The sequence below is a fragment of the Pezoporus wallicus genome, unplaced genomic scaffold (assembly GCF_028554395.1).
Source record: "Pezoporus wallicus isolate ANWC-B61680 ecotype Strahan unplaced genomic scaffold, APGP_CSIRO_Pwel_v1 contig_7545, whole genome shotgun sequence".
NCBI lineage: Eukaryota > Metazoa > Chordata > Aves > Psittaciformes > Psittacidae > Pezoporus > Pezoporus wallicus.
The window spans coordinates 9,118,312-9,144,634 of NW_026642398.1; the positions used below are offsets into that span (position 1 = coordinate 9,118,312).

General features: G+C 43.9%; 1 protein-coding gene and 1 long non-coding RNA gene across 3 annotated transcripts in view; one reads left to right on the forward strand and one right to left on the reverse strand.

The window, feature by feature from the left end:
• Nucleotides 1-216: 216 nt before the first annotated feature.
• Nucleotides 217-7,788, reverse strand: RNF139 (ring finger protein 139). Of its 2 annotated transcripts, none has more exons than XM_057429705.1 (2): nt 7,758-7,788; nt 217-2,270 (listed from the first exon to the last, which is right to left on the reverse strand). In XM_057429705.1, exons 1-2 carry the CDS (start codon nt 7,771-7,773, stop codon nt 460-462), a joined length of 1,827 nt encoding a protein of 608 aa, XP_057285688.1. In that variant the 5' UTR covers nt 7,774-7,788; the 3' UTR covers nt 217-459. The 2 variants fall into 2 exon arrangements, with proteins under 2 accessions (XP_057285688.1, XP_057285687.1); XM_057429704.1 differs by lacking the exon at nt 7,758-7,788 and adding an exon at nt 7,203-7,449.
• A 536-nt stretch (nt 7,789-8,324) lies between these two features.
• LOC130610108 (uncharacterized) overlaps nt 8,325-26,323 on the forward strand; it is a 31,976-nt gene continuing 13,977 nt past the window's right edge. The window contains exon 1 of the long non-coding RNA XR_008974957.1: nt 8,325-8,551. This is a non-coding gene — a long non-coding RNA (uncharacterized LOC130610108). The remainder of the gene's footprint in view (nt 8,552-26,323) is intronic.

The window sequence follows — 26,323 nt, forward strand, 5'->3', positions numbered from 1 at the left end:
AACTCACTAGTTTTTAGCACTAAAGCTCTGCTAATACTGAGTCTGTAAGTAAAGCTGCTTTGGCTCAGGCTTTTCATTACTGATTTGACCTGCTCAAGTCTGTTTTCACCAGTATTTCTGATTTGCATCCAGAACTCATTGATAGGGGATTACTGGGATACAGTCTTTGGCACAGCATTGTCACTACATCAATTAAAGAGTAGTTTTCCAACCATCTTAAAAACATGTGAAAATGTTTTATTCCATGTACAATAATGTACATAATTTTCAGGTGGCCATGAAAGAGACCAGCAAAAATCAGAGGTATATTTACAGTAGCACACACCACAGTAAACCACCACTGTTCACAGACTCAACACTGAGATACTGCTGTTGTGCTTAAGGACAATAACTACAAAGTGATACTTTTATTGTTGGAAGTCAGCTTTAAACAAATACCTCACGGCTTTGTAAAGGGCATTATTCACCAAGAGAGTCTGAGTCAGCATTCAGAGTCTCAGTTGACTGCTGTGCCACACAGTCACTGTCTTCCTCTTCACTGTCAGAACTGTCGTTATCTTCATTTACTTCATTTTCAGCATCAGCAGCTTCTTCTGCAGCTTCTACAGGGTTTTCATTGGGTGCCACAAACCCATTGTTGTTGGAAACACTGGTGTTTTCCTTGTCCTCAATGTACACTTTCTGATGGCACATGGGGCAAGTGTCCTGGATGTACAGCCACTTCCGAAGACAAAGTGCATGAAAGTAATGGTTGCATGGAGTAATGCGAGCAGAGGTGGTGAACTCATGGTAGCAGATTGCACAGACATCATCTATTTCATGTAACCGACTTCCTTTTACCTCTGGAAGCGAGTTTATTTTCTTCACAGCAGTCCGGCGGTTTATAAACGTCTTCCAGCCATTCTTTGCTTGCAGGTAGATGTTGAAGTACGCGTGTAGACACATCATGCAAGCGCGGATCTTGCTGCCTGACTCAAATACCATTGTGTAAGCTCCATTCCCAAACATGACCACTCCAAAGATAAACTCAATAATATTGCCAGTTGACCGAACGTAATAGACATAATCATCAAGTTTTTCCCATAGCACATTATAGTAGCCATCAATCATAAACAATATATAAACAGTAATAGAAACTATTACTTTGAGGCAGAGCTCGACACAGAATGCCGTCACGGCAAAAAGCCATGTGTTTAGTGCATAGTGGTGCCAGAGGATGTAACTGAGCAGAACTGGGAGGATGAAAAGGCAAGCGGAAACCAACAGGACAGGGAAGTGTCTGCGAAACGACGACACGTGGGAGGCACTGAGAGACATCAGCACAGGGTCTGTCATCCCATGGATAAAATGCAGGACTGCGGTCAACAAAAGGCACATGTTTCTACTCAGGCGCACCAACCGTTCTTCTGGTTTCAGTCCACTCAAACCGGTCTGCAGAGCCAAGATGAAAAACAGGACGGGCGCTACAAACCCCAGCCTTTTGTCATCCTCGTCAGTGGAGCCGATGAAGGCCAAGATGCCGAGCCCCAGGTAATGCGCGATGGAGGAGATGACGGCGCTCATGCCTAACACAGTTAAAGTGGAGTCACACCCACTTATGATCAGGCTGCAGAGCAGTTCCCAGCAGTTATCCCACGATATCAAGAAGAATTTCTCTTCTGTATTAGTTTCAGCCATCTTTACAACATATGTTAATACCACAGCCTGGGCTGTAAGTCTCGTTAGCCAGAAGACACGCAGTACAGCTGGAAACCGAATCCTTTTCCATGTATCCTCCATCAAGAGCTGTAATCCGTAAATGCGATACATGTGTCTCACCAGCAGATAAACGTAGCGCACCGAGTAATAGAACCATTTAATTTTCATCACCAAAATGGCTGTGGTGTTTAGTGTCAGAACCAGGCCTGAAATAAAAACTAGTATCTGCCGGACATTTAAAGGTAATTCAACAATCAAGCCAATGACAGGAATCAGTATATCCAGGATGATGAGTTGAGAGTATATGGACTGCACGTTCAGCAGTGTAACATACCCAATTCCAAAGGTCAGCTGAAGGATGGAAAGCGCCATCCATAGCGAAGGTCCTTTATGAGGGAAGATCTGGATTCCAAATGCAGCTGTGTAGTAGGCACTGTAGAAGTTTATGTGCAAAGCAGCATAGTAATTCACCAACACTGAAGTTGCAGCCAGCAGGAATGCCGAGGCGATCATATAAAACTTGAAAAGTGCTCGCTGTTGTAAGACCAGAACAACACTGGAGACAAAGACACCTAAAAACACATTGAAGTCATTTAGTTCTCAGCAGAAATTCAACACCAGATTGTAACCTATGAGCTTTGGAGCTACATTAATTTCATGTATCACTTCCCCATTAGTCACTCATAACTTTGCATTACCAATGGGGCCCTTTCCAGAACAACTTTCATCCTTTCAGAACAGACATCCTTTCCAGAAGATGACTTCAGCTCTGCATTTAATATGCCTGTTCCCTGCAGCTGCAGTGCAAAGCAATGCAAGCAGTAAATCACAATCACTTATTAAGGTCATCTGCAGTCTCAGACCAGAGCAGCAACAGCTCCCAGCCCTTCAGCCTCAGCCTTGAAGTCTAAGGGTAGTTAAGTTCTAAAAGCAGAAAAGAATTACCACATTAGAGGCAAAATTAGTAAGGAATGAATAAAATAGTAAATCCTCCAATTCACTTGAGCAAAGCACTCAACTACAGATATCCAAGCTGGAGTACCAAAGGTAAGTCACCAACTTAGCTTAACCCTAATGGGAAAATAGTCAAAACTCGCTGTAGTTTACTGGGGGAAGACGTTGCTCTTCCAGTTCCCTTCAGTTTGCTTTCAGTCCTGATGAGATATCATGAAACAGTCTTCAGAGAGAAGACCTTCTGTAGTACAAGTTTTTGTACACAGAATCCAAACCTGCACCTGCTGCCCCTGCCAGTGTGAACTTGCATCCTCCTTGTCAGACATCAGGTTCAGAGCCTGAAATTCCTGTTTGCTCACCTTTCCCTCACACTGACCATGAGCACATCTTGGCCATGACTGGGAAGTCTGTGCCTTCCTATGAGAAATCCTATCATAGCATCTATAGTGCTTTTGTGTTCTATTTATGTCCTTGCAGCAAACTCCTGTAGTGCAGCTTATGAACATCATCACTATGTACCACATCCGTAAAGGCTCTGCCCTATCAGGTGTTACATTAAATGGAACTTACCGCTACATTCACTTCCTTAAACATCACCTTCAGAAAACACATTGCTTTTGGTTTTGGCTTCTCAGTCAGCTTCCAGTCACTGCAACTGCTTTCTCATCCAAATCAGTTTGGGGAGATTTTGACCTCTACAACTTACTAAGTTTCTTTCAATTTCCACGTGGAAACAAATGAAATCACAAGTAATTCTACTGGAGGACAGCATCAGTCTTTTCTGATGACTGTATTTTAGATTGTTCCAAATCCTCCATAATCAAGTGTTTAAAAATATATTGTAAGCCATGGGATTTTAAGATCATGGGAATGAAAAACTCTGCTCAGACCCAGCATCTGATTCCATCAGTAGTGTTGCCAGCTGCTTGCATAAAAACAATAATACAACCAACACCCTGGAGGACTGAATGCGACGGGAGAGGGTCAATGCAAAAGGCAGACTACAGAAGAAGTTATGAATGCACTTTTACAGTATTCCCTGCCAGCAGCACTGGTCGATACAAAAATATTCTCCTTAACTAATCATTAACCTGGTAACCCTGTGCAGTGAACTGAGGAAAAGCCACAGTCAGTTTCCAGAAAGCACCTTGTATTGTAGTTCAGCTCTGCCACAAAACCCCCTGAATATTCATGCCTTACATACAGCACTTGTTTTAACATCAGCTGGACAGTTTCACTGCCTTCTGCACGCCACACACACACCTTTGGGAAATGAACACTCCAGATATGTCAGTGCCCTCTGTCCTTTCCTGGCAGGCACAGAAACTAGCTCCTTATTTACCCAGTTCTGCTCATTTGAGGGAAAGGAGATGCATTTTGCACTGAGCAGGCTGCTCTCAAACACGCCTGTTAACAAATCCTAGTTATCTTCCCTGCAGTTTCAGTAGCAGGCAGGCCTGTGTTTAGGCACTACAGGTCATCTCAAAACAACCATTTCACTTGCAAGACAGCCCTAAACACAGTACTACAAGTCAACAGCAGAATTAGGCCTACTGGCTCCTCTGAAGAGGAACTAACAAGGTGCAGCATTTTGCTGCCAACAGTTGTGTGGAAAAGTCAAGACAACCCAAAGGAACCTCAGAAGACCACAGGAGATAACTGAAATCTCAGAAAGAGAAGTGAGCTCTCCTCTCCCTTGTCTCCATGTCATTCAGTCCATCTTGCCATAAGAAGGCTTCCCCCTGCCCTGCAAAGTGCTCACCAAGCAGCCCATCTTTTCCCACTTTCCCTCTGATGGAAAACACTGCAGTTCCTCCCTTGGTAAGAGTTGTCTCATGTTTCTGTACATACTGCTGCTCACCTTCACTGTGCGACCCCATCACCAATTGTCTCTGGTATGGCCTCTAACACAGCAGTTAATCAAACCATGAGCAATTCCTTTTAACCCATTTCCAGTGTTACAATGAATTCTTGCCCATCATTGTTTTCCCCTTTAATTCCTGCCACTCATCAGTGTCTTTATAGTAACACACTGCTGAGGATGCAACTTTCAGTCAGTTGCAGGGTTCAACTACCTTTACACATCAGTATTTTAAGGGTGTGGAACTGCCAAATTACATTTCCCCTAGCCCCAGCCATTCCACTTGCTCCCACATCTTTCTACAGACTCCAGTATTTACAGTAACCCTTTCTGCGTCCCTGCTGAGGAGGGACTCCTGCCTGAAAGCCAGTTTCACCTCCTGGGGGTCACAGTTCTGCTGGAATGGGAGTTAAAACACCCATGCCAAGATATGAAAGGTAAACATTGTGTTGGAGACAAAGCAAGGTTAATGAGATTAAAGATCTGTGCTCCAGTTGGAGATGTTGGTTCTGTGCCACGTGTAACTCCATGTATTTGTGTAGAAAATAAGTGAGGGAAGAATGAGACTGAGGAATCCTGCAGTAAAACTTCTTCAGAACCATCCCAATCTCTGTTCCCACTCCTGGAGACCTCTACTCCCAGAGTGTTTCAGCACTTGTTCAGTATCAGCCCTGAAAGCTATTGATATCTACGGAGCTACAATCTTTCTATCTAGAGAGCAAACTGTGTTCATCCTAACTAATACTGTGCTACAGGGAAGATAGGGAATCAGTCTTTCAAAGCCTGCAAATGGTAACTAAAAGGACAACTTCCTCACTATTTAAATACAGAGCGATCCAAAATAAATATTTCCATTTATCCCAACAGCAGCAAAACCCCAACCCTGTAATCTTTGAATTCAAATGAGGAAAAAATAGATGCAAAAGCACCCTGTTGTCTGAACCACATGGAAGGAACACCATCTTTAAGCAGTTACGCTTAATTTCTCTTTAATTTCGGAAAGCCAAGAACCACAGACCACTTGTCTCAAAGTACAAGATAAGCCCCTTGGCATAAACTGTTCCCAAAGATCTTTTGCAGGAGGCAGGGATTACCCACTTCTCCCAAACCCTTCCAGAAACGTGATCATGCAATCCTGAAAAGCACCTTAACCTGTTGATCCCAGTATCACACATTTGAGACCATCATGTAATATATCCACCATTCTTATTTACGTGGGATTAATTTCAAGGCACTTCCTTGAAATTAAAAAAAAAAAAGCATCTCAATACAATAAGGAACTCCTAAATTAAGTTGGTGAGGCACTGCAGTGTCAGGTTTTTAAACGGAATTATCAATGGGAAGCACTCTTCACAATTCCCAAACTTTGGAACAAAGGGTCAAGAAAATGGGAAGCTGGGAGACAGCACCTCCTCCTCCTCCCTGTGGTCACAGAGCTGTGGGTATCAGCTGCCAGGCCAGGCAAAGGTGAGGCAAGACCTGCTTAGCCTCACGTCTCACCAAGCAGCCATTTCCCAGGCTCCCACTGCCAAAGGGGAAGCTGCCCAAATTAAGCATCTGCTTTGCTTTCTTCTCCCTCCACTCTCAATGCTGTCTTGGGGCAGGGTTATCCTTTACTTTTTGCCTTCTACGCCTCAGGTTCTACAATGCCATCACCGCTGCCTTCTCACTGTGCACCCTCCCCTTTCAACCACTCTTATCCACTCTCTATCCCAACAGCCATACCACCTATTTCCTTTCCGACTATTAAACATCAAACAAAACACAGAATCATCATGCCACAGGCCTGCAAAAAGCTCTTGCTGTGTTTTCTATTCTCCTTTCCTTTCTGCCTCTGCATTCCCAGCTCCAGACGTGATAATCCAACGCAGCATCACCTCTACAGCAGTTCACAGAACCGAATCTATGCAAGAGCCCAAGATAACAATACCGAAAGAGTACCACCTAGTTACACCAGTGATTTTCAACCTTCATCCCAGGCTATTAAAAATAACCATGAGCAAGTTTAAAAGACTTCGTTTTCATTCGGGAAACAAATACCCGGCATTTCTGAACTGCTGCTCCTACCGTAAGTGTTTAACAGCGTGATTTCAGGAGATAACACAACGTGCTTGAAAACAAACAAACAAAACCCTACAGCCCCGGGGCCCCACGTTTTCCGCCGCGGAAGCCCGCAGGGGGGACTCACGGCCCCCACTCCTCGCGCACATGGCGAGCGGAGCCCTCCCGTCAACGGCCGCAGCCCGCGGCTCTGCTCCGCCGGGTCCCCGCGCCTCCCGACAGCGACAACGCCACCGGGGGGGTGGGGTAGGGGGTGAGCAGCAGGCAGGAGGAGCCGGCCCCGCGCCGGGACTCGGGGGACGGAGGCGGGGTGGGGAAACGGACACCGAGCGGGGCTCAGGGACATGATCCACGCGAGCGGGGACTTGGGGGAGCCCAGGGCAGGGGAACGGAGCCGGCAGGAAGGAGACAGAGCCGGGCTGGGGTGGGGGGAAGGCAGGCCGCGACAGCAGCCCGCTACAGGGCGGTGGGCTGAGGGGACGGGGGAGGGAAGCGGCGTCGCGCCCCGCCTGCGGCCGTAAATAATGCCGGCAGCGAGGAGGGCCCGGGCCCGGGCCCGGAGGGGTGCCCACCCCCAGCGCCCGGCAGGCGGCGAAGGGCGGCGGGGCGGGAAGGGAAGGTGTCTCACCCAGGAGCCGCAGCAGCACGCCCAGGAGCGCGGCGCACAGGGAACCCCCCGGCAGCGGGGACGAGTTGAAGATGGCGTCGATGAGGAACAGGCTGGGCACCCGCAGCGCGACCTCCAGCCCGGCCCGCAGCCGCGGGCCCAGCCGCAGCCACGGAAGCTGCGGAGGGCCCGAGGCCGCCATCCCCTGCGAAGGGGGCACGCAGCCCCCTTTCTCCCGCCTCGTAGGGAGCGGAGGGGTGGCTGCGTGGGGAGGGGTGGCGGCTGCAGCGCTCGCTACCGCCCCGCGCCCACTGCCCGGGCCCCCCGCTGCGCCGCTGCCGCCTCCATGTTCCTCTGCGCTCCCTCGGCAGCGCCGGCCCCAGCCGGGCCCCGGGGGCGGGGCAGGGCCGCGCGGGCGTCGCATGCGCGGCTCCGCCCCTGGGCCCAGACGTGAGGCGGCCCCGTGGCCTGCCCGGTGGCGGCGGGCGCTGCCCGGGAGTTCCGCGCTTGCCCTCGGGCGTGTCTACGGGAGCGGAGGGGAAGAGCAGGCACCATCTGTCATTACATAAAACACACCCACGGGCCCGTCCATCGCGTTCCTACAACTTCTCCAGCACAAAGAGCCCTTTCCTCCTGATTCCGGGGCGTTGTTTGTCCCGCCGCGGGTTTCCCCCGCCTGTTCACCTCAGGGATCCCGCCCCGAGGCCTGCGGGAGCGCTGAGGTAAATCCTGCCCCGCCGCGCAGTGAGGCGTTCACCTGGGACGGTGATGAGCGGTTAATGAGGGAGGGGTGAGTGGAGCGTCCTGTCCTGGCGGGTGTGAGGCAAAAGTGCTCTCTGGCTAAGCGCATGGCTGTAGGCCGGTATCGTGTGGGGAAGAAAGGTATTTTCCTCTGAAACCTGTTTCCTCCCTCATGCATCTTCACAGAAGACACAGGGACTATCAGAAACTTAAGGCTGACTTGATATAAAAAGTATATTAAAAAAACAAACGCACACGTGTAAGCAACGTTAGTCCATCCCAAAAGGGCATTTTGCACCCCATCGCTTGGGCAGATCAAACCCCGCTTCAGGCCACCCCTGTCGTGTGCCTGTTGGCATCTGCCCTGCTGGCCTGTGCCAGTGTCCGCACCAGCTCCACCTGCCGCAGCTCAGCCCTCTCATCAGCCTCGGTAGTCCATGGCTTAAGCCCTTGGAAGTCCTATTGTGCTCAGAGGATTTTGGATCGCCAACAGCAGTATTGCACAGGAACTGTCCTCAGCAATGTCCTGCGCTAACAAAGCCAGAAATGTTGCCGGATTGCTAAAGGATTGTATTACAAAACCCATGGACAAAGTGTAATCACATGCTGAAAGGCATAACTCTGACCTAGTAAGTATCCCCATGCCAAATAACAGAGGTTAGGGTTTAAAATGTCAGAAGTGCTTGTTTGACTTAGATTTGAAGATACCTGAATCACAGTGATTCAGACTTGCCTGAATAATTTTACTCCTCAATCAAGTATAAGATGCTGGATATAAATAAAAGTATTTGGTTTGAAATTAAAAGAGCTGTAAATCAAGCAGATCTGGGTACTTTAATTCCCTGTCCTCCCGAGCCCCGTTCAACTTCATTTAATATCCTTGTCAGTAAAGGGGATCTTACATCTGTTTTGGTAAGCTTCAGGATCAGAGGTGATGCTGTAATACATATTTATATCGCTTCAAGGACATGTGGAGTAAATGGAATCCATTAAAGGGATTTTCAGGTTTAAATACGTGCATTTACAAGCATATTTTACAGATGTTATTTAGGCATGTAAGTACAGTCATGGGTATCTGCAAATTATTTTGGGCATAAGCAGTTCCAGGTTGCAAACATACCAGAAATTCTAGTGCTAGTGGAGCATATCAGCTCAATCGAATACATTTCTTTACACTTGTTCTTCAGAAAACTTGTGGCAGTGTTAAAGATTCCTTCTTTTCATTTAAATGTAATAAAAAGAATCAAAACTCTATTATGCTGTGTGCAAGATGTAGGAAGATGACACCTACTGGAGGTTTCTAATTTTGCAGTTTGCACTAGAGTTTCAAGTGAGGAATAATAAACCCGATTCAACTTTGTAACACAAGCTCACCTCTACTGAATTCACTTCAGTTATATATATATAAATCGAAGAAAACCCCTATTCTTTACTGTTAGGGTGGTGAGGCACTGGAATGGGTTGCCCAGGGAAGTTGTGAATGCTCCATCCCTGGTGGTGGTCAAGGCCAGGTTGGACAGAGCCTTGGGTGACATGATTTAGTGTGAGGTGTCCCTGCCTATGGCAGGGGGGTTGGAACTAGATGATCTTAAGGTCCTTTCCAACCCTAACTATTCTATGATTCTATTCTATGATTCTATTTCTGAGGTTTAATATAGGCTCAACATCTTCGTAAATTTGGGCATTAAATCCTAAGTGCATTCATATTAATACGATATAAAAAATGTTTTCTTAGCTGGGGACTTTGCAAGTTCTTTTCATAAACAAATGAACAAATTAAGCAGAAAGTTCCTTTATTTATCTATATAGATTAACTGTTAAGGGCAAACAGTCCTGAACTCCAAGGTGAAGGTTGTTCCACGTATCACTGTGGCGGTGTGTATCTGACTTGGTAAGCGTGTCAAGTGTCAAGCCCACACCCCATGACAAGGCAGTACAAAAGAACATGCCCTGGGGAGCAGTTTCATAATAAATAAGAACTTAACACTCAAAAATGCTTTCCAAATAATTTAGTACACATCCAATATCAGGCTCTGAGTCAGAAAGGTGCAGATCGGTTCATTTCAGTGACAAATACAAGTCACTACAATCCATTGACGTTCTATGCGGTATGTGGCAGAAGTTTGGGGGTTTACTCTTAGTTGTGTAAAAACAACTTTGGTTTTTTTGACAGCTCAGAGTGGTCAAAATTCATATTTAAAAAAAAAAAATTACTTACATTTTTCAAATCGAGATGTTTAGACCAAAAGGAACTGCATAACTACACATTGTCAGGCAGCCTTTGGTGCTTTCTGTGAGCTGCAGCTGTATAAGTAGCATGTGCTGAAATCAGTGGACATGGAGCAATCTTTGTTAGCTTATGGAATGGTAGGACCATGTCATGGAAGGTGTCCCTGCCCATGGCAGGGGGTTGGAACTAGATGGCCTTTAAGGTCCCTTCAAGTCCAAACCATTCGGTGATTCTATAAGACTCTCAAGTCTGCCATGCCACATTTAGGATCTGTACCCATATATGATGGCCACATCTATACCTACTTTTTGACAAAACAATTTTTGAGTTTTTCAAACTCCTCCTTTTGCGTAAGTGCTGTCACGAGCCTTTCAAGACAAAGGCTTTATTGGATTAATGCCAATGTTCACATCAGTATTACAAAATTACATGGTCTCGCAAAAGCCACTTTTTGTAAGTAAGAAGACTAAATATGCAGGGGAGGTTTTAGAGTACTGTTTTTCTTCTAACTACAAGGTCTTAAAAAGCTTTAAATAGACATGATACCTTTGCCTTGAAATACCACGTGTCAATTTTGCCTAATACAACAACAGTGCATTTTGTAAGCATGAAAGCAGCTGGCTGCTAACAGTGCAAAATACGCATGTCAAAGATGTGTTTTAGTTTGCAATGAATGTAGCAATCCATTAACTATTTCCACATTTAATATCTCCTTCCCAGATACCTTTAGCAGTGAATTACTCAATACCATTTTGCATTCCTTATGTAAGAATAAAGCTCTGTACAGTATGTCTTTAATTTTGTCACAACAGCTTTTAATTACAATCCATCAGGATGTCTATATTTTGCACTGAAACAAAACCCAAGAGTCACTGAAGGAATCTTAAGTGGGTTTTCTTCTCCCAGGATGATTTTCTAGCATGAAAAAGACCAGTCTGTATTTTTAAACAGACAAATACTGGTGGTTTATTAGTGTAGGCTTTGGGGGGGTTCAGCAGTGGGTGACACTCAGCTGTGCTCTTGGAAGCATCATAATTCTGCACACTGAAATGCTGCATTCAGGCGTTGTCAGCATGTGCTGCTAATGAGAATGACCTGGCAATTAGCGCATATAGAGGCACAGACTTTCATACATCTAACTTGCTGTTCTGCAGTTTGATATCTATGCACTTTAAGGCTGAGAGAGCTGGGTTTGTTCTGACTTGAGAAAAGAAGGCTCAGGGGAAACCTTATCCCATGTTCCAGTAACTAAAGGGTGGCTAAAAAGAAGATAGAGACTCCTTTTTTACAAGGAGTCACATGGAAAAGACAGGGGGTGTTGGGTACAAGTTACTCCTGGGGAGATTTCAACTGGACACAAGAGGAAAATTTTTCACAGTGAGAACAATCAGCCATTGGAATAATCTCCCCAGGGGAGTGGTGGATTCTCCAGCATTGAACACTTGTAAGTTCAGCTGGACAGGGTGCTTTGCCTAGAACGGTTGGACGAGATGATCCTTGAGGTCCCTTCCAACCTGGTATTCTACAATTCTACAATTAAAAGACACCGTTAGTCTTTATCCAAGAATAGTTTATGTCTTCTGAAGAGAAAGTAATCAAATCAAGGTAAGATTTGAAAAGTGAAGGTAAAACCTGTAAATATTGTTATTGTCATGGGACCTTTTCAATATATTGAGAATTTCCTTATAAAAATCAGTGTGTTTAAGATTAATTATTGTTTTACATTTGGGGTTTGTTCCTTCTTTGCTGCTGAATGCCATGGGCTTAGATAGCATATCTTAGAAGAAGCTAAGAAAGCAGAAGGCAATTTACTCATAGTGAGTGTTTGACAAAACAGATCATAACAACTAGGTTGTGTGAAAGATGGATTTTGATTTCACATCTGTGTGACATGTCTGTAACCCAAGAGCACTCACTGCGTTCCCCTCAGTGGGAGGGTGGCAGGTTTATGTTGTTGAAGAGGATGCTCACTTGGGAAGTTCAAAATGCCTCAAGAGTTTTCTGCCTTGGCAAAGCAAGGCAGACACTAGAGAGTCAAAGCACAGGGATGAGTCTTGGATCATCCTGACAGGATGACTGACATCCAGGTGCATGAGGAAAATCTCCCAATTCTATAATTCTCACCATATTCCTTTAATGACAAACTTTCTCATTCTCTTTAAAGAGATGATTGCAAAGAAATGCGTTAGGCCTTGTTGTTCATGGTTTACAGTTTTCCATAAAACTGTGCAGAGAAAGAGCCTTATGGGTTTTTCTCTGCTGAGAAAAAAAGTGTGATAAGGTTATGAATTATATTAACAGTTGCTCACTGGCATATTTCTCTTACTTCCTAACTATGACCATCATACTTAGCAAGGAGACAAGAAAAGAAAGAGACATAGGGTACATGTAGGGACTGCAGCCCCTTCCTGGCATCCCTCTGGCTACAGGGAGATGTGCTGCAGGCCTCTCTATGGTGAGGACAGCAGACATGGACAACACCATCCAGCTGCCCAAGAAGCCATGCTGAGGGCAGCACTTACTTCTGGCTGTCTTCGCTCTGGCTCTCCTCTGTGCTGGGGCCATAGGGAAACGGGCCACTTCAGATCACTCCTCCCTGATCCGTCACTGACACTGGTGTTGTTTTGTTTTCCAAGAACATACATGAAGCAATGTCTGTCTGTCTGAAGTGCCATACACACATTGTGGCTTCTGCCACAGAGATTTACCTTCCTTTCCAGAGCTGCCAAGTAAGTGTTCCTGACCTGATTTAAAGAGTTAACTGAGCAAGCAAAAAGAAAGAATGGGTACAATCCTTTCCTTTATTACTGCCAAGTATGTATTTTCTCTTGCCATGATTTTTTTTATCATCTTGCTTGAAACAGGCAATATTTATGTATGTGCTTGCCTGTTTCTCCACTCAATCCTGTTATTAATCTATAGTAGAAAAGACAGCATGCTTTACTACAAATCACACAGTCAAAATAACTACAATGCTAAAGTACTAAAATACATTTAAAGTATCAGAGCAGATGCTAGAAATTTGTCCTAGCAATTGATATTCATAGAATCATAGAATAGTTAGGGTTGGAAAGGACCTTAAGATCAACTAGTTCCAACCCCCCTGCCATGGGCAGGGACACCTCACACTAAACCATGTCACCCAAGGCTCTGTCCAGCCTCGCTTTGAACACTGCCAGGGATGGAGCATTCACAGCTTCCCTGGGCAACCCATTCCAGTGCCTCACCACCCTTACAGTAAAGAATTTCTTCCTTATATCCAATCTGAACTTCCCCTGTGTAAGTTTTAACCCGTTACCCCTTGTCCTATCACTACAGTCCCTAATGAAGGCTCGCTCCTCAGCATCCCTATAGGCCCCCTTCAGATACTGGAAGGCTGCTACGAGGTCTCCACACAGCTTTTCTTCTCCAGGCTGAACAGCCCCAACTTTCTCAGCCTGTCTTCATACAAGAGGTGCTCCAGCCCCTGATCATCCTCGTGGCCCTCCTCTGGACTTGTTCCAACAGTTCCATGTCCTTTTTATGTTGAGGACACCAGAACTGCACACAATACTCCAAGTGAGGTCTCAGGAGAGCAGAGTAGAGGGGCAGGATCACCTCCTTCAACCTGCTGGTCATGCTCCTTTTGATGCAGCCCAGGATGCAGTTGGCTTTCTGGGCTGTGAGCACACACTGCTGGCTCATGTTCATTTTCTCATCAACCAACACCAAGTCCTTCTCCGCAGGGCTGCTCTGAATCTCTTCTCTGCCCAACCTGTAGCTGTGCCTGGGATTGCTGCGACCCAGGTGTAGAAATAATCAATATTTTCCCAGATTTTAATATTAGTTTCAGTTCTGTAACTGTTCTTGAGTATTACTTCTTGTGAGCCCAATATCTATTTGTTCAAAGAAAACTGTCTTTGTTAGAAGAGGTGGGAAGCTGGAAAATCATGACTGGCAGTGCAGCTCATTTTCAAACACCAGACAGCAGTTCAGAGATGCTGTGCCTGACTGAGCAGGAAACAAAAATGATTGTGATACTTTGTGTGAAGCACATGGAAAAGCAAATGCTGCCATCACAAGAGTTTCTCTGACCTCAGCCACACTTGGTTTTATACAGCTGTTAGCGTAACAAATAAAGTTCAGATCCAGTGTTAATTTTTAGCTTTATTAATGAAAACCACAAATAAAATAGCAGCTGTACATACAGAACCTTGCTCCATAGGTTGTGTTTTATAGCCAAGGAGAAAGACTTGTGAGCATTGTTTGACAAGAAGCTCAACATGACCCGGCAGTGTGCAATTGTAACCCAGAAAGCCAACTGTATCCTGGCCTGCATCAAAAGGAGTGTGACCAGGAGGTCGAGGGAGGTGATCTTGCCCCTCTACTCTGCTCTCATGAGATCCCACCCAGAATACTGCATCAAGCTCTGGGGCCAGCAACATAAGAAGTTCATGGACCTGCTTGAGCAAGTTCAGAGGAGGCCACAAATACGATCCGGGGGCCGGAGCACCTCTTCTATGAAGACAGGCTAAGAGAGCTGGGTTTGTTCAGCCTGGAGAAGAGAAAGCTCCAGGAGACCTTAGAGCAGCTTCCAGTACCTAAAGAGGCCAATAAGAAATCTGGAGAGGGACTGTTTACAATGGCACTTAGTGACAGGACAAGGAGGGGTACTCATCATTACATGTGTCTTCTGGAGCAACTGCTATGTGTACTGAAGCCCCATTTCTCAGGAAGAGGCTGGACATCCCTTCTGATGGCAAGCAGAGAAGGTATCAGTCATTTTCCTTTCTTTCCATATGCAGCCTTTGCTTTCGCTTTATAAACTGCCTTTATCTTAACCCACAACTTCTTTTCTTTTGTATTTTCTCCCCACCTTGTTCTTCTGAGGAGGGGAGCGCAAGAGCAGCTGGGTGGGCACCATGGGGCCAGCCAAGGTCAACTCACCACACCATCACTGTCTTAAGACACTCATCTTTGAAGAAGTAGAATCCTCCTCCAGCAATGCTAGAGAAGAAAATCTTCTCATTGCCTGTCGAGGGGAGCTGGATGGTTCTCAGCCCTTCATTTGACTTAAACTGGGTGAGGAAAATGTACCACTGAGGGCTGAATAGCAGCATCTCCTTCAACAATGTGAGAAATGGACTTGTAAATTTTGGGAAGGTGCTGAAAATGGCGTGACTGATGTTTTACATGCTCACATAGGTGGCTCCAGTTCCCACCCTTTCCCTCTTAACTGTAAGTGATGTGGAGCACAGAATATCTTTTTTATGAACCGGTTTTGTATTTTAATATTGAGGCACTGAAAATATAAAAATGCTGAGCAAAATATTTTTAAGATTCAATATTATTTGCATCAAGATGTGCAATATGTATAAGTATAATATATACTTATACATGATATGCATATATCATAAAGGTATATTGTGTACTACCTTTGATCAGTGTCCTGTTTTGGAAACATCATCCTAGCCTTTTCCCACTTTCCCTTCAAGTTCATTAGTGCAGTGCACTTTGGGGAGTGTTATTTCAGTGATATTTCATTTTCCTACAGGATGGCTTTAACCTGGAAAAAAACTCTCACAGCTTTGCTCTTGTGAGTTAGTTAAAGGGAGTAGTTATGAGTGTGCAATCTGAAGTGCTGCATTCCAGGCTTTTACACCTAAAATAACTCCCATTCTTCAGAGATTCAGATTTGTTTTGAAGGTTGGGAGGAGTAAAGAATTGTTTTTAGAACTTAATGGTTAACTTCTAAACAAGACTTTATTCCTAGTTAGCAAATTCCTTGAAGCTTCCTAAAGTGATGTCAAACTCCAGCATTAGCTTTGATTAGAGCAACATCAAATACCTGCATTGGAATCTGACACCACATGAACTTTGCTCAGCCTCAGGTTCCAGTGCAATGTTGGTGTTTTATAAATGTTAATGAAAGGCATAATTCCAGATTTTATCAACGCTGGTTTCCTATAAAAGACACTGAAACTTGTGATTTAAATATACAAGCAGCATAATAATGACTCCTTTTGCTGAATGTCTCCTTTGGACTTGGAATAAATGAAACTCTCAGGATACTCTCAGGTATGAAGATAAAAGGAAAAACTCATGCAAATCCTTATGAATCAAGAGAAAGGACTTAGCTGAATTCTTCTGAGACAGGGGAACTTCACATCCCAAAGGAATATCTGATTTTAACCCACTTGTTTGGTGAGTTGCGTTAAGAACTGAAAAAGCCCATTCAGTACAGACACAAAGTGTATTTCCAGCCAGCCCCATGACGCTTGGTGGCCTGGCCAGAAGATGGCAAGCTTGTTTTGTGGGAGCAAAGAAAGTGTGCCCGACACCCAGGCGGCTGTAAAGAACGAAAGAATTCTCTGTCAGCACTAGTTAGCGTTAGTTTCATTTTCCTTATAATGGTTGAGCTGTAAGGTAACATCAGATAACAGAACCTGCGGTAATTTGTGGCCAGGGGGAGGGAAGAAGTGCTCAGGGAAGCAAGTCCCTCTGACCCCACTGGCATCCCTGATGCGGTACATGCTCCGAGTGACGCAACACAGTGCCAGTCTTGCATGTCCTGATCTGCATTTAGTGTCTGGCTCTGTAAGAGCACAGTTCTGAAAAAGCCATGGAAGAATCCCACACAATTAAGTTCCAAATATGACACATCTCCTCCCAGCTGTGGGCTTTCTGATCCAGCAGCACTCTCACAATTGGCAGGTATCTTTTTCTGCCTTGTGGAATTACAGTGCATTGTAATCTGCTGTAAAGTTTTTGCTTTGGTCTGTTACTATTTTCTTCTTTCCTTCCACAGCTTTGGCATGGTGAGGGTCAGGGATTTGCATGCAGTGACTTTAGAAACTCTTTACAGTCTAGCACTTTCCCCTCTCAGCCATCAAAGACTATCAATTTCTGAATCCTCTCCAGAACTGCAAGCAATCCTTTTGCTTTCTTAGACATTGAATAATACTGCCTCATACTCCAGATATTGGTAATTGGATAAAGCTCTTATTTTACCAGCTCATTTCTGAGTTGGCTAGAAGTGCAAATGTAGGAAAGCAAAGTGCTTGCTTCCCAGCAGTGGCTGAACATTCAGTTTCTACATAGCTCCCGTCTCCTGACCTGGCATTCCCCAGTATGGAAATACTCTGTGTTCACAGAAAGGACTAAGTTGAAGAAATACATACACCACTTAGAGCAAAATGCCATGATACTCATAATGTCTCTGAACTTACAGGAGGTCATTTCATAGTTTTGGACCACAACTGCAAAACTGGAAGGAAAAAATGTTTCCCTTCTACTGGCTGGGCAGTTCCTCAGTCCAGCTCAGTGTTTCCACACAAGCCATTGTGCTGCTTTCGAAGAAATGTTCCTGGAATCACACCTGGAATTTCCCCACTCTTGATAGTTCTTACAAAAGGATCATTATATGCACTGTCAGCAAAAAAAAACAAACACCATATTTTCTTTTCTGAATGCCAAATTCATGGTCCCTACCCAGACTTTCATCAAACAGGATTCACTCCCTACTGCTCAGTGCTGCTGCTCACAGCTTTTCTAAGTTGAAATGGATGATTCCGGGAGCAGGTCTGGCTCCTGAATGTTCCCTCCTCTGATTCCCAGGTGCTTGAGCAGGTTGTCTCTATTGCTGCTGTTTGAGTCATGCCCTCTCTGATCAACCATCTCTGAAATCCTTCCAAACAGGAGATGAGGTGGAGTGCTCACACTGGCTTTGGCAGGATTCAGATCAGGTCATCTGGGTACACTTTCCTGATCTGTTTGAACTGATGAACTTCTGTGCTGTGGCTCCTGGAAAAACGGTTCAGTGGCCTCCCTTTATCCCAGCATGCAGTTCATGTGGCTATACACTGAACCAGCCTATGGACTGATATTTTGTCCACATCCCTGACCCAGGTTAGTTCCCTGATTTGGATTATCACTTGAACACACAGTTGCATCTGCTGGCCTGAGGAAGAGGATGGGATCATGCACAAGAAGCAGGGTAAGGACAGATCCACCTCACATCCTTTGAAAACTTGACTACACTGTTTCTCATCATCTATATCCCAAAAACTTGCAGTTCACATATGGAAAAGATTGTAACTGCAGAAGCTAACAGCTTCAGAACTCTTCCATGATCTTTCTTGAACTGGAAGGGATACCTCCTGGGTGTCAGAACTGGACTACTAACAAAAAAAAATATTGAAATAAAAAAAAACCAGTCCTAACCCCCCTGTAATCCCTTTTGGTGACGCCATATGGTGTGACTGGCTGCTGGTGACTGTAGGAGGAGGGGAAGAAAGCCATGGGAAGAGCTTGGCCACATCAGGCCTCAGAGTAATGCATCTGAATATCAAGGACCGAGTGGCTCATCCCATTATTATTCTCTGTCTTTGCTGCAGATTTTTTGTAGCACTCTGTTTGCTTTTTTTTCTTCCCAGAAGCCAGTTTAAAAATAGAAACTGTCATGACTGGAATGTTTTGCTGCTTGTGCTGGAAGAAAACATCTGTAAGAATTCTAAATGTGCCATTGCAAAACAAGTCACAGGGATGCGTGTGTGAACTTTGCATATTCCTCAGATAAACTGATCTCCAGAAAATACAAAATAATTGCAGCCACTGCCCACAGTCTGTTATACAGGGACCACGTGTAGTGTTGGTATAGTTTCAGGTTTGTTCAGCGTTCTTAGAGCCATTTTGAACCACACATTCCTGTCACTGCCAAGTTACGTTGCCAAATTCAATCAATATTCCATGTCTAGAATCATGGAATAGTTAGGGTTGGGAAGGACCTTAAGATCATCTAGTTCCAACCCCCCCTGCCGTGGGAAGGGACACCTCACACTAAACCATGTCACTCAAGGCTCTGTCCAGCCTGACCTTGAACACTGCCAGCAATGGAGCATTCACAGCTTCTCTGGACAACCCATTCCAGTGCCTCACCACCCTTACAGTAAAGAACTTCCTCCTTATATCCTTATATCTTCCTTATATTCTGTCAAGATTTCTTTCTCAGCAGCCAGTGTAATACACTGCTTTTACCTTTTCCTCTTCCAGATTTTGTGTTTTGGAATAACACCCAGATTTTATATCATGGAATTACATTTAGCCATAAGGCCAAATTATCAGCTGTTGTCATATAGTTCAGTTTAGTGGAATTAAGGAAATCAGCTGAGTCCATGACAAATGGGGAAGGTTTCTACAGAACTGGCATGATTTCTGTTTAATGACAAAATCAAGCAGAGGTATGTGCATCTAAATGTTTTTCTTCAGCTCTCAAGAGAAAATAAGAACAGCTGCCGTTTAACTTGCTCTCCTCTACTGTAACAGTTAGCGTTCCATTAATAACAGTAATGTGGATCAAACTGCTGTACTGGTAACACTGTGGCATGTACTGTGGGGTCTGCAAACAGTGCATACTCAGTTCATTGCAGATGGAAGCTACTTGAGAGTGATTTCACCTTAGTGGAAATTGACTGCACCGAGGAATAGAATTTCATAGAATCATAGAATGGTTTGGGTTGAAAGGAACTTTAAAGCTCACCCATTTCCAACACCCCTGCCAAGGGCAGGGACACCCTCCACTAGACCAGGCAGCTTCAAGCCCCATCCAAACTGGCCTTGAACACTGCCAGGGATGAGGCATTTGCAGGGATGGAGATTTGCACCTCTTTGATATGAAATAAAGCCTGAGAGAAGTCTGTATCTCTGACATAAACATTACAGTGACAGGTGACAAGCATTACTTAAGTGAGGCATAAATACTTGCTTAAGAGAAGCTTATATTCTTACCTGTGGTAGTTCTGAACCTTCAGTGCTCATGCTGTCTGATGGAAACCTCACAGCTTTCACCAGATTCCTTAGTTTTTTTGATAAATCTCCACAAGCTCTCCTTTCATTATGTTCTTCTCTTTGTTATCCAACAGTGGCCTCCATTCTGGTCATCACTCCAGTCACTATCAAATCTTAGCAGCATTTTTAAAGGAAGGAATAAAAAAATATGTATATTATACCTGTATAAAATAACCATATTTGAAAGCATTTTCTTCTGTAGCTCCCATGTTTCTCTGTGCTCTCCTTTTTCCATTTACTCAATATAACTATACTTTTAAAATTGTGTAGAGTTCATCTTTCTGTCAAATCCAGGATGCACATTGTGAGCTATTTGACAGTTATAGCAGTGGAGCAGGGAATTTACAGGTCATATAAACCTGGCCAGGATAAAAGTGTTAACCAATAACACATAGAGAATGTTCCTGGGTTGGACTAGGGGGAATTAAACACCATGAGCTGATTATGCTAATGTTCTTCATCTCTTGATGTCTTTGGATTGCTTCATTGAAGGTGAAAGAAAAATTCAGAGAGATATTTCACCTTTCATTTCCCAGAAAGATGTCTGCTCTATATGGTAAGTACAGTGAGTATCTGTGCATTGTAAGTATGAATTTGTTCTCTGTTCAGCCACTCCGTGTCTAAGAATCCAGAATACAACAGTGAATGTTGTGTTACACAGACCTGCTTTTTGTACTAACCAACCCCTGCTACAAAGTTCAATACACTCTTACTTTCTAGCTCCAAATACCTGGCAGCTTTTGACTGTTATGTTGGAGAAGCAAAGTGAGTCAGTTACTCTCCTTGCCTCTGCACAATTTGTCGTTCAGGCTCTTTTCAAACTCCTCCAGTTTTCACATCATTTAAGCAATTAGCCATATGAAACCTCTTGTTCTCACTTCTTTTTCCCTGAAAAGTAATATTCCACCACATAAGTCCATTAAGTTCCCATTCTGGGACACATTATCACCTCTACTGCCCTGTACACAGAGGGGTGTGTGAGCAAGAACCAAATTGCTGTTTCCTAAATGTCCCCCATTTCCATGTGCATCATTATAGATGATAAATAAAGTAATAAAGTAAGCTGAGCTGTGACCAGGAAGAGAAAGAAAACCTCCTTCTTTAGCTATTAGCTGCTTTTTACCATCCTCTTTAATCTTCACTTATGCGAAGCAGGAAGATTAGTTTAAGCAGTTACAGGAAGAGGCGGGAGCCAGCAGATTTTTAGGATTAATTTATTTTATAATGGCCTATTGAAAGTGATTGCTGAGGCTCTCCTAATCATTTTAAGAAGACACACTCCCATAGCTGACTTCAAGGTGTTACATCTTGGTCCCTTGAAGTAATGAGAATTTTGCTACTGAATTCACTGAGCTAGGATTTTGTGTTAATGTCTCCTTCCATTTCTAATACTTGTTTTCTCTGCTGGAGCCAGTTCCAGGCTGGCATGTATTTCCTGGCAAGGTGGTGCTCCTAGGGGAGGGTGAGAGGGTTGCAGCTGCAACACTGTGAATCTTGGTGTGGTTCAACATCAATTGATAGATAGGAGCCTTCAGAGCCCCCCTCCCCTTCTCCAGGCCAGCATCTGAATAATGCCTATCTCACCCATTGTCTTTGCTAACTGATCATGTGTTGCAAAAACTGTGATGGCTGTGGGTTACTGACATGAGAGAAAACCAAAGTCCTACTGAGGAACATGCTCAATGGCTCCTAAGTGGCAGGGCTCTGAGGCTGCAAGCTGATGTCTCCAGCACAGGTGGGCAGTGCTCTGCAGCTGCACAGGCTGTTTGGTCTTTGAAGGCTGGGGATAGAAACACATCTGAGAGGTGTGCCATCAGCTGTGTGACACTTAGATGGCTTCTCAAGGGTGGAGTGACCTGTCTGCACTGATCACCTTTAGATATGCCCCACTTCTGCATTTTATTAGTCCTTGCCCAGCCTCTTTGTCTCAGCTACTGAAGGGGCCTCAAAGACCTCAGTATGTAATCCTCCTGGTGTCTGTTTCTCTGCTGCCCACCCAGGATCAGAACAGAAGTAGCTGCCTGTAACAGCCTCAGCCTTCTGAGGTGACTGGATGGAGTAGCTCCGTCTTTCTCCATCATAACATGTGGCTAACCTCAACTTACCATGGATAAAATTATTGAGGAGTGTCACCAGGCACCTTTACCTGTGCCACAGATGTCATCCTCTTTAATGTAACATAGTCAAGCTCCTCTGTTGCTGTACCAGAAATAAGTAGAAAACCACTTTACATAGAAAGAATAAATGAATATAAAATCCCACATTTTCACACTGCTTTTAAACCATTTGAGTTGCTGACACAGTACCACTGACTTGGACACTGGAGCTTCACGACAGATAATAATAGAAGACATTTGGAGTGGACTAATTCAGTATGGGATCTTTCTGACAATAAACAACTAGGAGCACACACCACCAGTTTAGAACCTGTAAAACTGAAAGTCCACAGCAAGGGCTGAGAAAACTGCTTCCGTCTTTCCTCACAGGGGTGTCCTAAAACCAAACAGGAACTAAGGGTAAAACTTAAGATGATTTTCACATATAACTGAAATTCCTCTTCCGGTTTGAATTCAGCTGAGGCAGTAATGAATCCTTCAGTAACACAAAAACTAAGCCTGAACAACTGCATTTTAATGGGATCTTTGTGAATCTGATGAGAATCAACAAAAAAGTTTGGCAGTGACAGTCCAACATTAGAAAATATTCCAGGGCAAGGAAATTCAGAGAACAGAAAATTTGAATGTACCACGCAGTACAAAAACCCCCAAGTTTCTGAGTTTCATAATAATGAATCAAGTTTGCACCAAGGCACACTGCTCCTTCAGCCCACTATGCACAGGGAAGTGATTATCTCAAAATTAAGAATGTTTGAAGACAGTTAATGGCAAAGATGCCACAAACCTTCACAGGAAAAATATTGACAGTAGGTTTCACTCCTCCTCACCACCCTTCCTCCTCCACAACTAGAAAAAATAACACAAAATGTCAAACACAACATCAAAATAATCCAAGGGTGATTTGTTGTTCCTAAAATATTTGTAGCCACATAAAATATCTTTTTTTTTTTTTTGCCTGCACATGTGTCTAGCTGATGATGAATGTAAGCCAAAAGCTATTTCCAAATCCAGCTGCTTCTCTTGATGCTGTGGGCCAGAAGCATGAGTGGAGTGGGTCATCAGAAGAAGGTCCTGCTGTGCTGGTGGAGTTTCTCCTTTAAGATTCAATGCTGTGACTTGAATTGTGAGAATGAAAAGACACAAAAGAATTGGGATAGTGAATGCAGGAAAAAGGAAGCTAATGGGGCATCCTGCAGGGCTATGAAGCTGAGAATGAGAAATTTGATATTAATGAAGGTGATGGTGAAAAGGAAGTGCTCCAAAAAAGGAATGAACAAATAACACCCAGTTTGGAAAGAGTGGGTGGCAGGAAGAACAGTGGCACCACTAGTCACACATAAAAGAAGTGAGGAGACAGGTATGTTAAGAAAGATGCTGAGTTCAATCACTACTGCCCTGTGCCTATGCAGTTGCACAAAGCTAGTCAGTGGAAGAATCTTTTTCTATGTCAAGGAGAGGAAATTGTCTTCATTCATGGACTTCAGAAGAAAAAATTTCCCCATTGTGTACAATGCACAGTAGAGTTATATAACAGGAGCAGATGAATTTGGGATAAGGTCAAAGAAAAGCAAGTATCAGTAAATATGGTATTACATATGATATGATAGTATATTCTTTTATACTTATACATTTTTGCTGTTGAATCATAGAATCATAGAATGATTTGTAAGGGACCAAACTCCCTTTGGGAGTTCCAACTCCCTGCCATTGGCAGGGACACCTTCCACCATATAAGAAGCTAATTCACTGACATAAATTAACGCTATTTGATATTTGTTCTTACACTTATTTTAAACCAAAATGTACATAGAATAGTTTGGGTTGGAAGGGACCTTCAAAGGTCATCTAGTTCAACTCAAATGAAACAGCTCAGTTTAAAAGAGCTAAATATTTATGTGGATGAGGATTTGGACATGAATATGAACATAGAAAATGACTATGAACCTTTATGTTTCAGGAGATGAGTAAATTATGGTTAAAAAGACATTTCTCTTTTTCATGTTACTGCCTAGTATCTTTCTCACTGATGACCATCAGACACTGGACAAGATAATCAATTATCTGGTATAGCATAGTTTGTATGATAATTCTCTAGGAATCTAGAGACAAGTGTTTTAAATCCATGTAACTGATTTCTCATTCAAATTACATTTATTATCGCAAGTTTATCCAGTAATGCAAACTTTCAAGTTTGCTATTTTGAATGATCACATGAAGAGTTAGGTGGTTTAGTGGTCAAATGTAGCTTCAGTTTGAAACTAAGGAGGAACAGAGACCAGCCAGTTTGGAAATGGAATTTTACAGACAGGTCATTGTAGCTGAACTTGTCATTCTTTAGCTGTAGTGAAATGCCAGTATCAGTATAGAGAAGCATTTGCTCCCTCTAAAGCAATGTAGATTTCTCCAACATCTGTGGAGGAAATGAGCTGTATGGTCTACAAATCACCATCACATGACTATACAAAAATAATCCAGTGGAAAATCTCTACTAAGAGCTAAGGGCATATGTTCTTTCTCTCCAGTATCTCCCTCATTTTTATCATAGGAATAACAAATGTAAAATTAAGAAGAGACTTCTAAAGTAAATGGGGAAAAGAAGAAAAGGAGAATTTCCAGACTTCCAGCAAAAAGCCTGGCTGTGAGCATTGCTGTATGGCTGTATCTGAGTTTGTAAATAAGTATTTTCTCCAGAGAGGGCTGACAGTTTTCAAGATCATGATTTTCCTCTGTTGAAGAGCACCTAGATAAGCTGCTCCTCCTTTGCTAGTATCTGTCCCAAGCTCACATGGCACTGATTTTGTACACTCTACAATGAAAACCTGAAAATGAAGTTAGTAAGACAGATTTCTCCTTGTCACTCTGTCTCCTTCTGGGCTCTGCTTGTGTGAGCTACCCCGGCAGGATCCATGCTTTAACCTTGCCACAAGTTTTGAGGAAAGCCCTACTGAGTTCAGTTGGATGGCTGCCTGGAATTGGGCTTTAGGTCTAAATTTGCTACAGGAATTGGAGTAACCAGCTGAGAGGGGCTATATCAGTAAAGAGGTAGAGTTCCCACTGCTAACAAGACCATACTGAGTATGCACAGAGAACTCCTGAATGGGGGGGAATAAATCTGGCCCTCTCTAAGGATGCTAGAGAAGACTTTTCTATTATTTGATCATTGTCTTGGGAAGTATTTTAACTGGTAAATATAGAATCATAGAATCATAGAATAGAATCTTAGAATTGTTAGGGTTGGAAAGGACCTTAAGATCATCTAGTTCCAACCCCCCTGCCGTGGGCAGGGACACCTTACGCTAAATCATATCACCCTAGGCCTCGTCCAACCTGGCCTTGAACACTGCCAGGGATGGAGCATTCACAACCTCCCTGGGCAACCCATTCCAGTGCCTCACCACCCTAACAGGAAAGAATTTCCTTCTTACAACCAATCTAAACTTCCCGTTTAAGTTTTAACCCGTTACCCCTTGTCCTATCACTACAGTCTCTAATGAAGAGTCCCTCTCCAGCATCCCTATAGGCCCCCTTCAGATACTGGAAGGCTGCTATGAGGTCTCCACGCAGCCTTCTCTTCTCCAGCCTGAACAGCCCCAAGTTTCTCAGCCTGTCTTCATACAGGAGGTGCTCCAGTCCCCTGATCATCCTCGTGGCCCTCCTCTGGACTTGTTCCAACAGTTCCATGTCCTTTTTATGTTGAGGACACCAGAACTGCACACAATACTCCAAGTGAGGTCTCACAAGAGCAGAGTAGAGGGGCAGGATCACCTCCTTTGACCTGCTGGTCACACTCCTTTTGATGCAGCCCAGGATACGGTTATATATATATATACGGTTTATATAAATAAAGATGATGTTCATAGTGTACCAATATTCTCTACTAACCAAAAGAGTTCATACTGATACATAGCTTCAAGCACACTTAAATAAACGGGACTATTCGAAATCTACCCAAAACATGGTACAGTATGTTTGTTCTTATCTCTATTTGTTTCTACAGAGGGGTGGTGGCCTCTAGTGGACTCTGTATAGGACTATGGCAAAGCTGAGACTTCAGGGTAGATGTAATTGCTACAATCAGTGTTAAAAACCTACTGCACACTGGGGAGGTGCTTTCTCAATTTTAAACTTGGTTGGAGGTATCTGTAGAGAAAGCTTTAGGTGCCCTGGCCTCTTTTTACTGATATTTTTAAAGCCATATTTGGAAGCCAATTCATGCTGCTTGGAACATC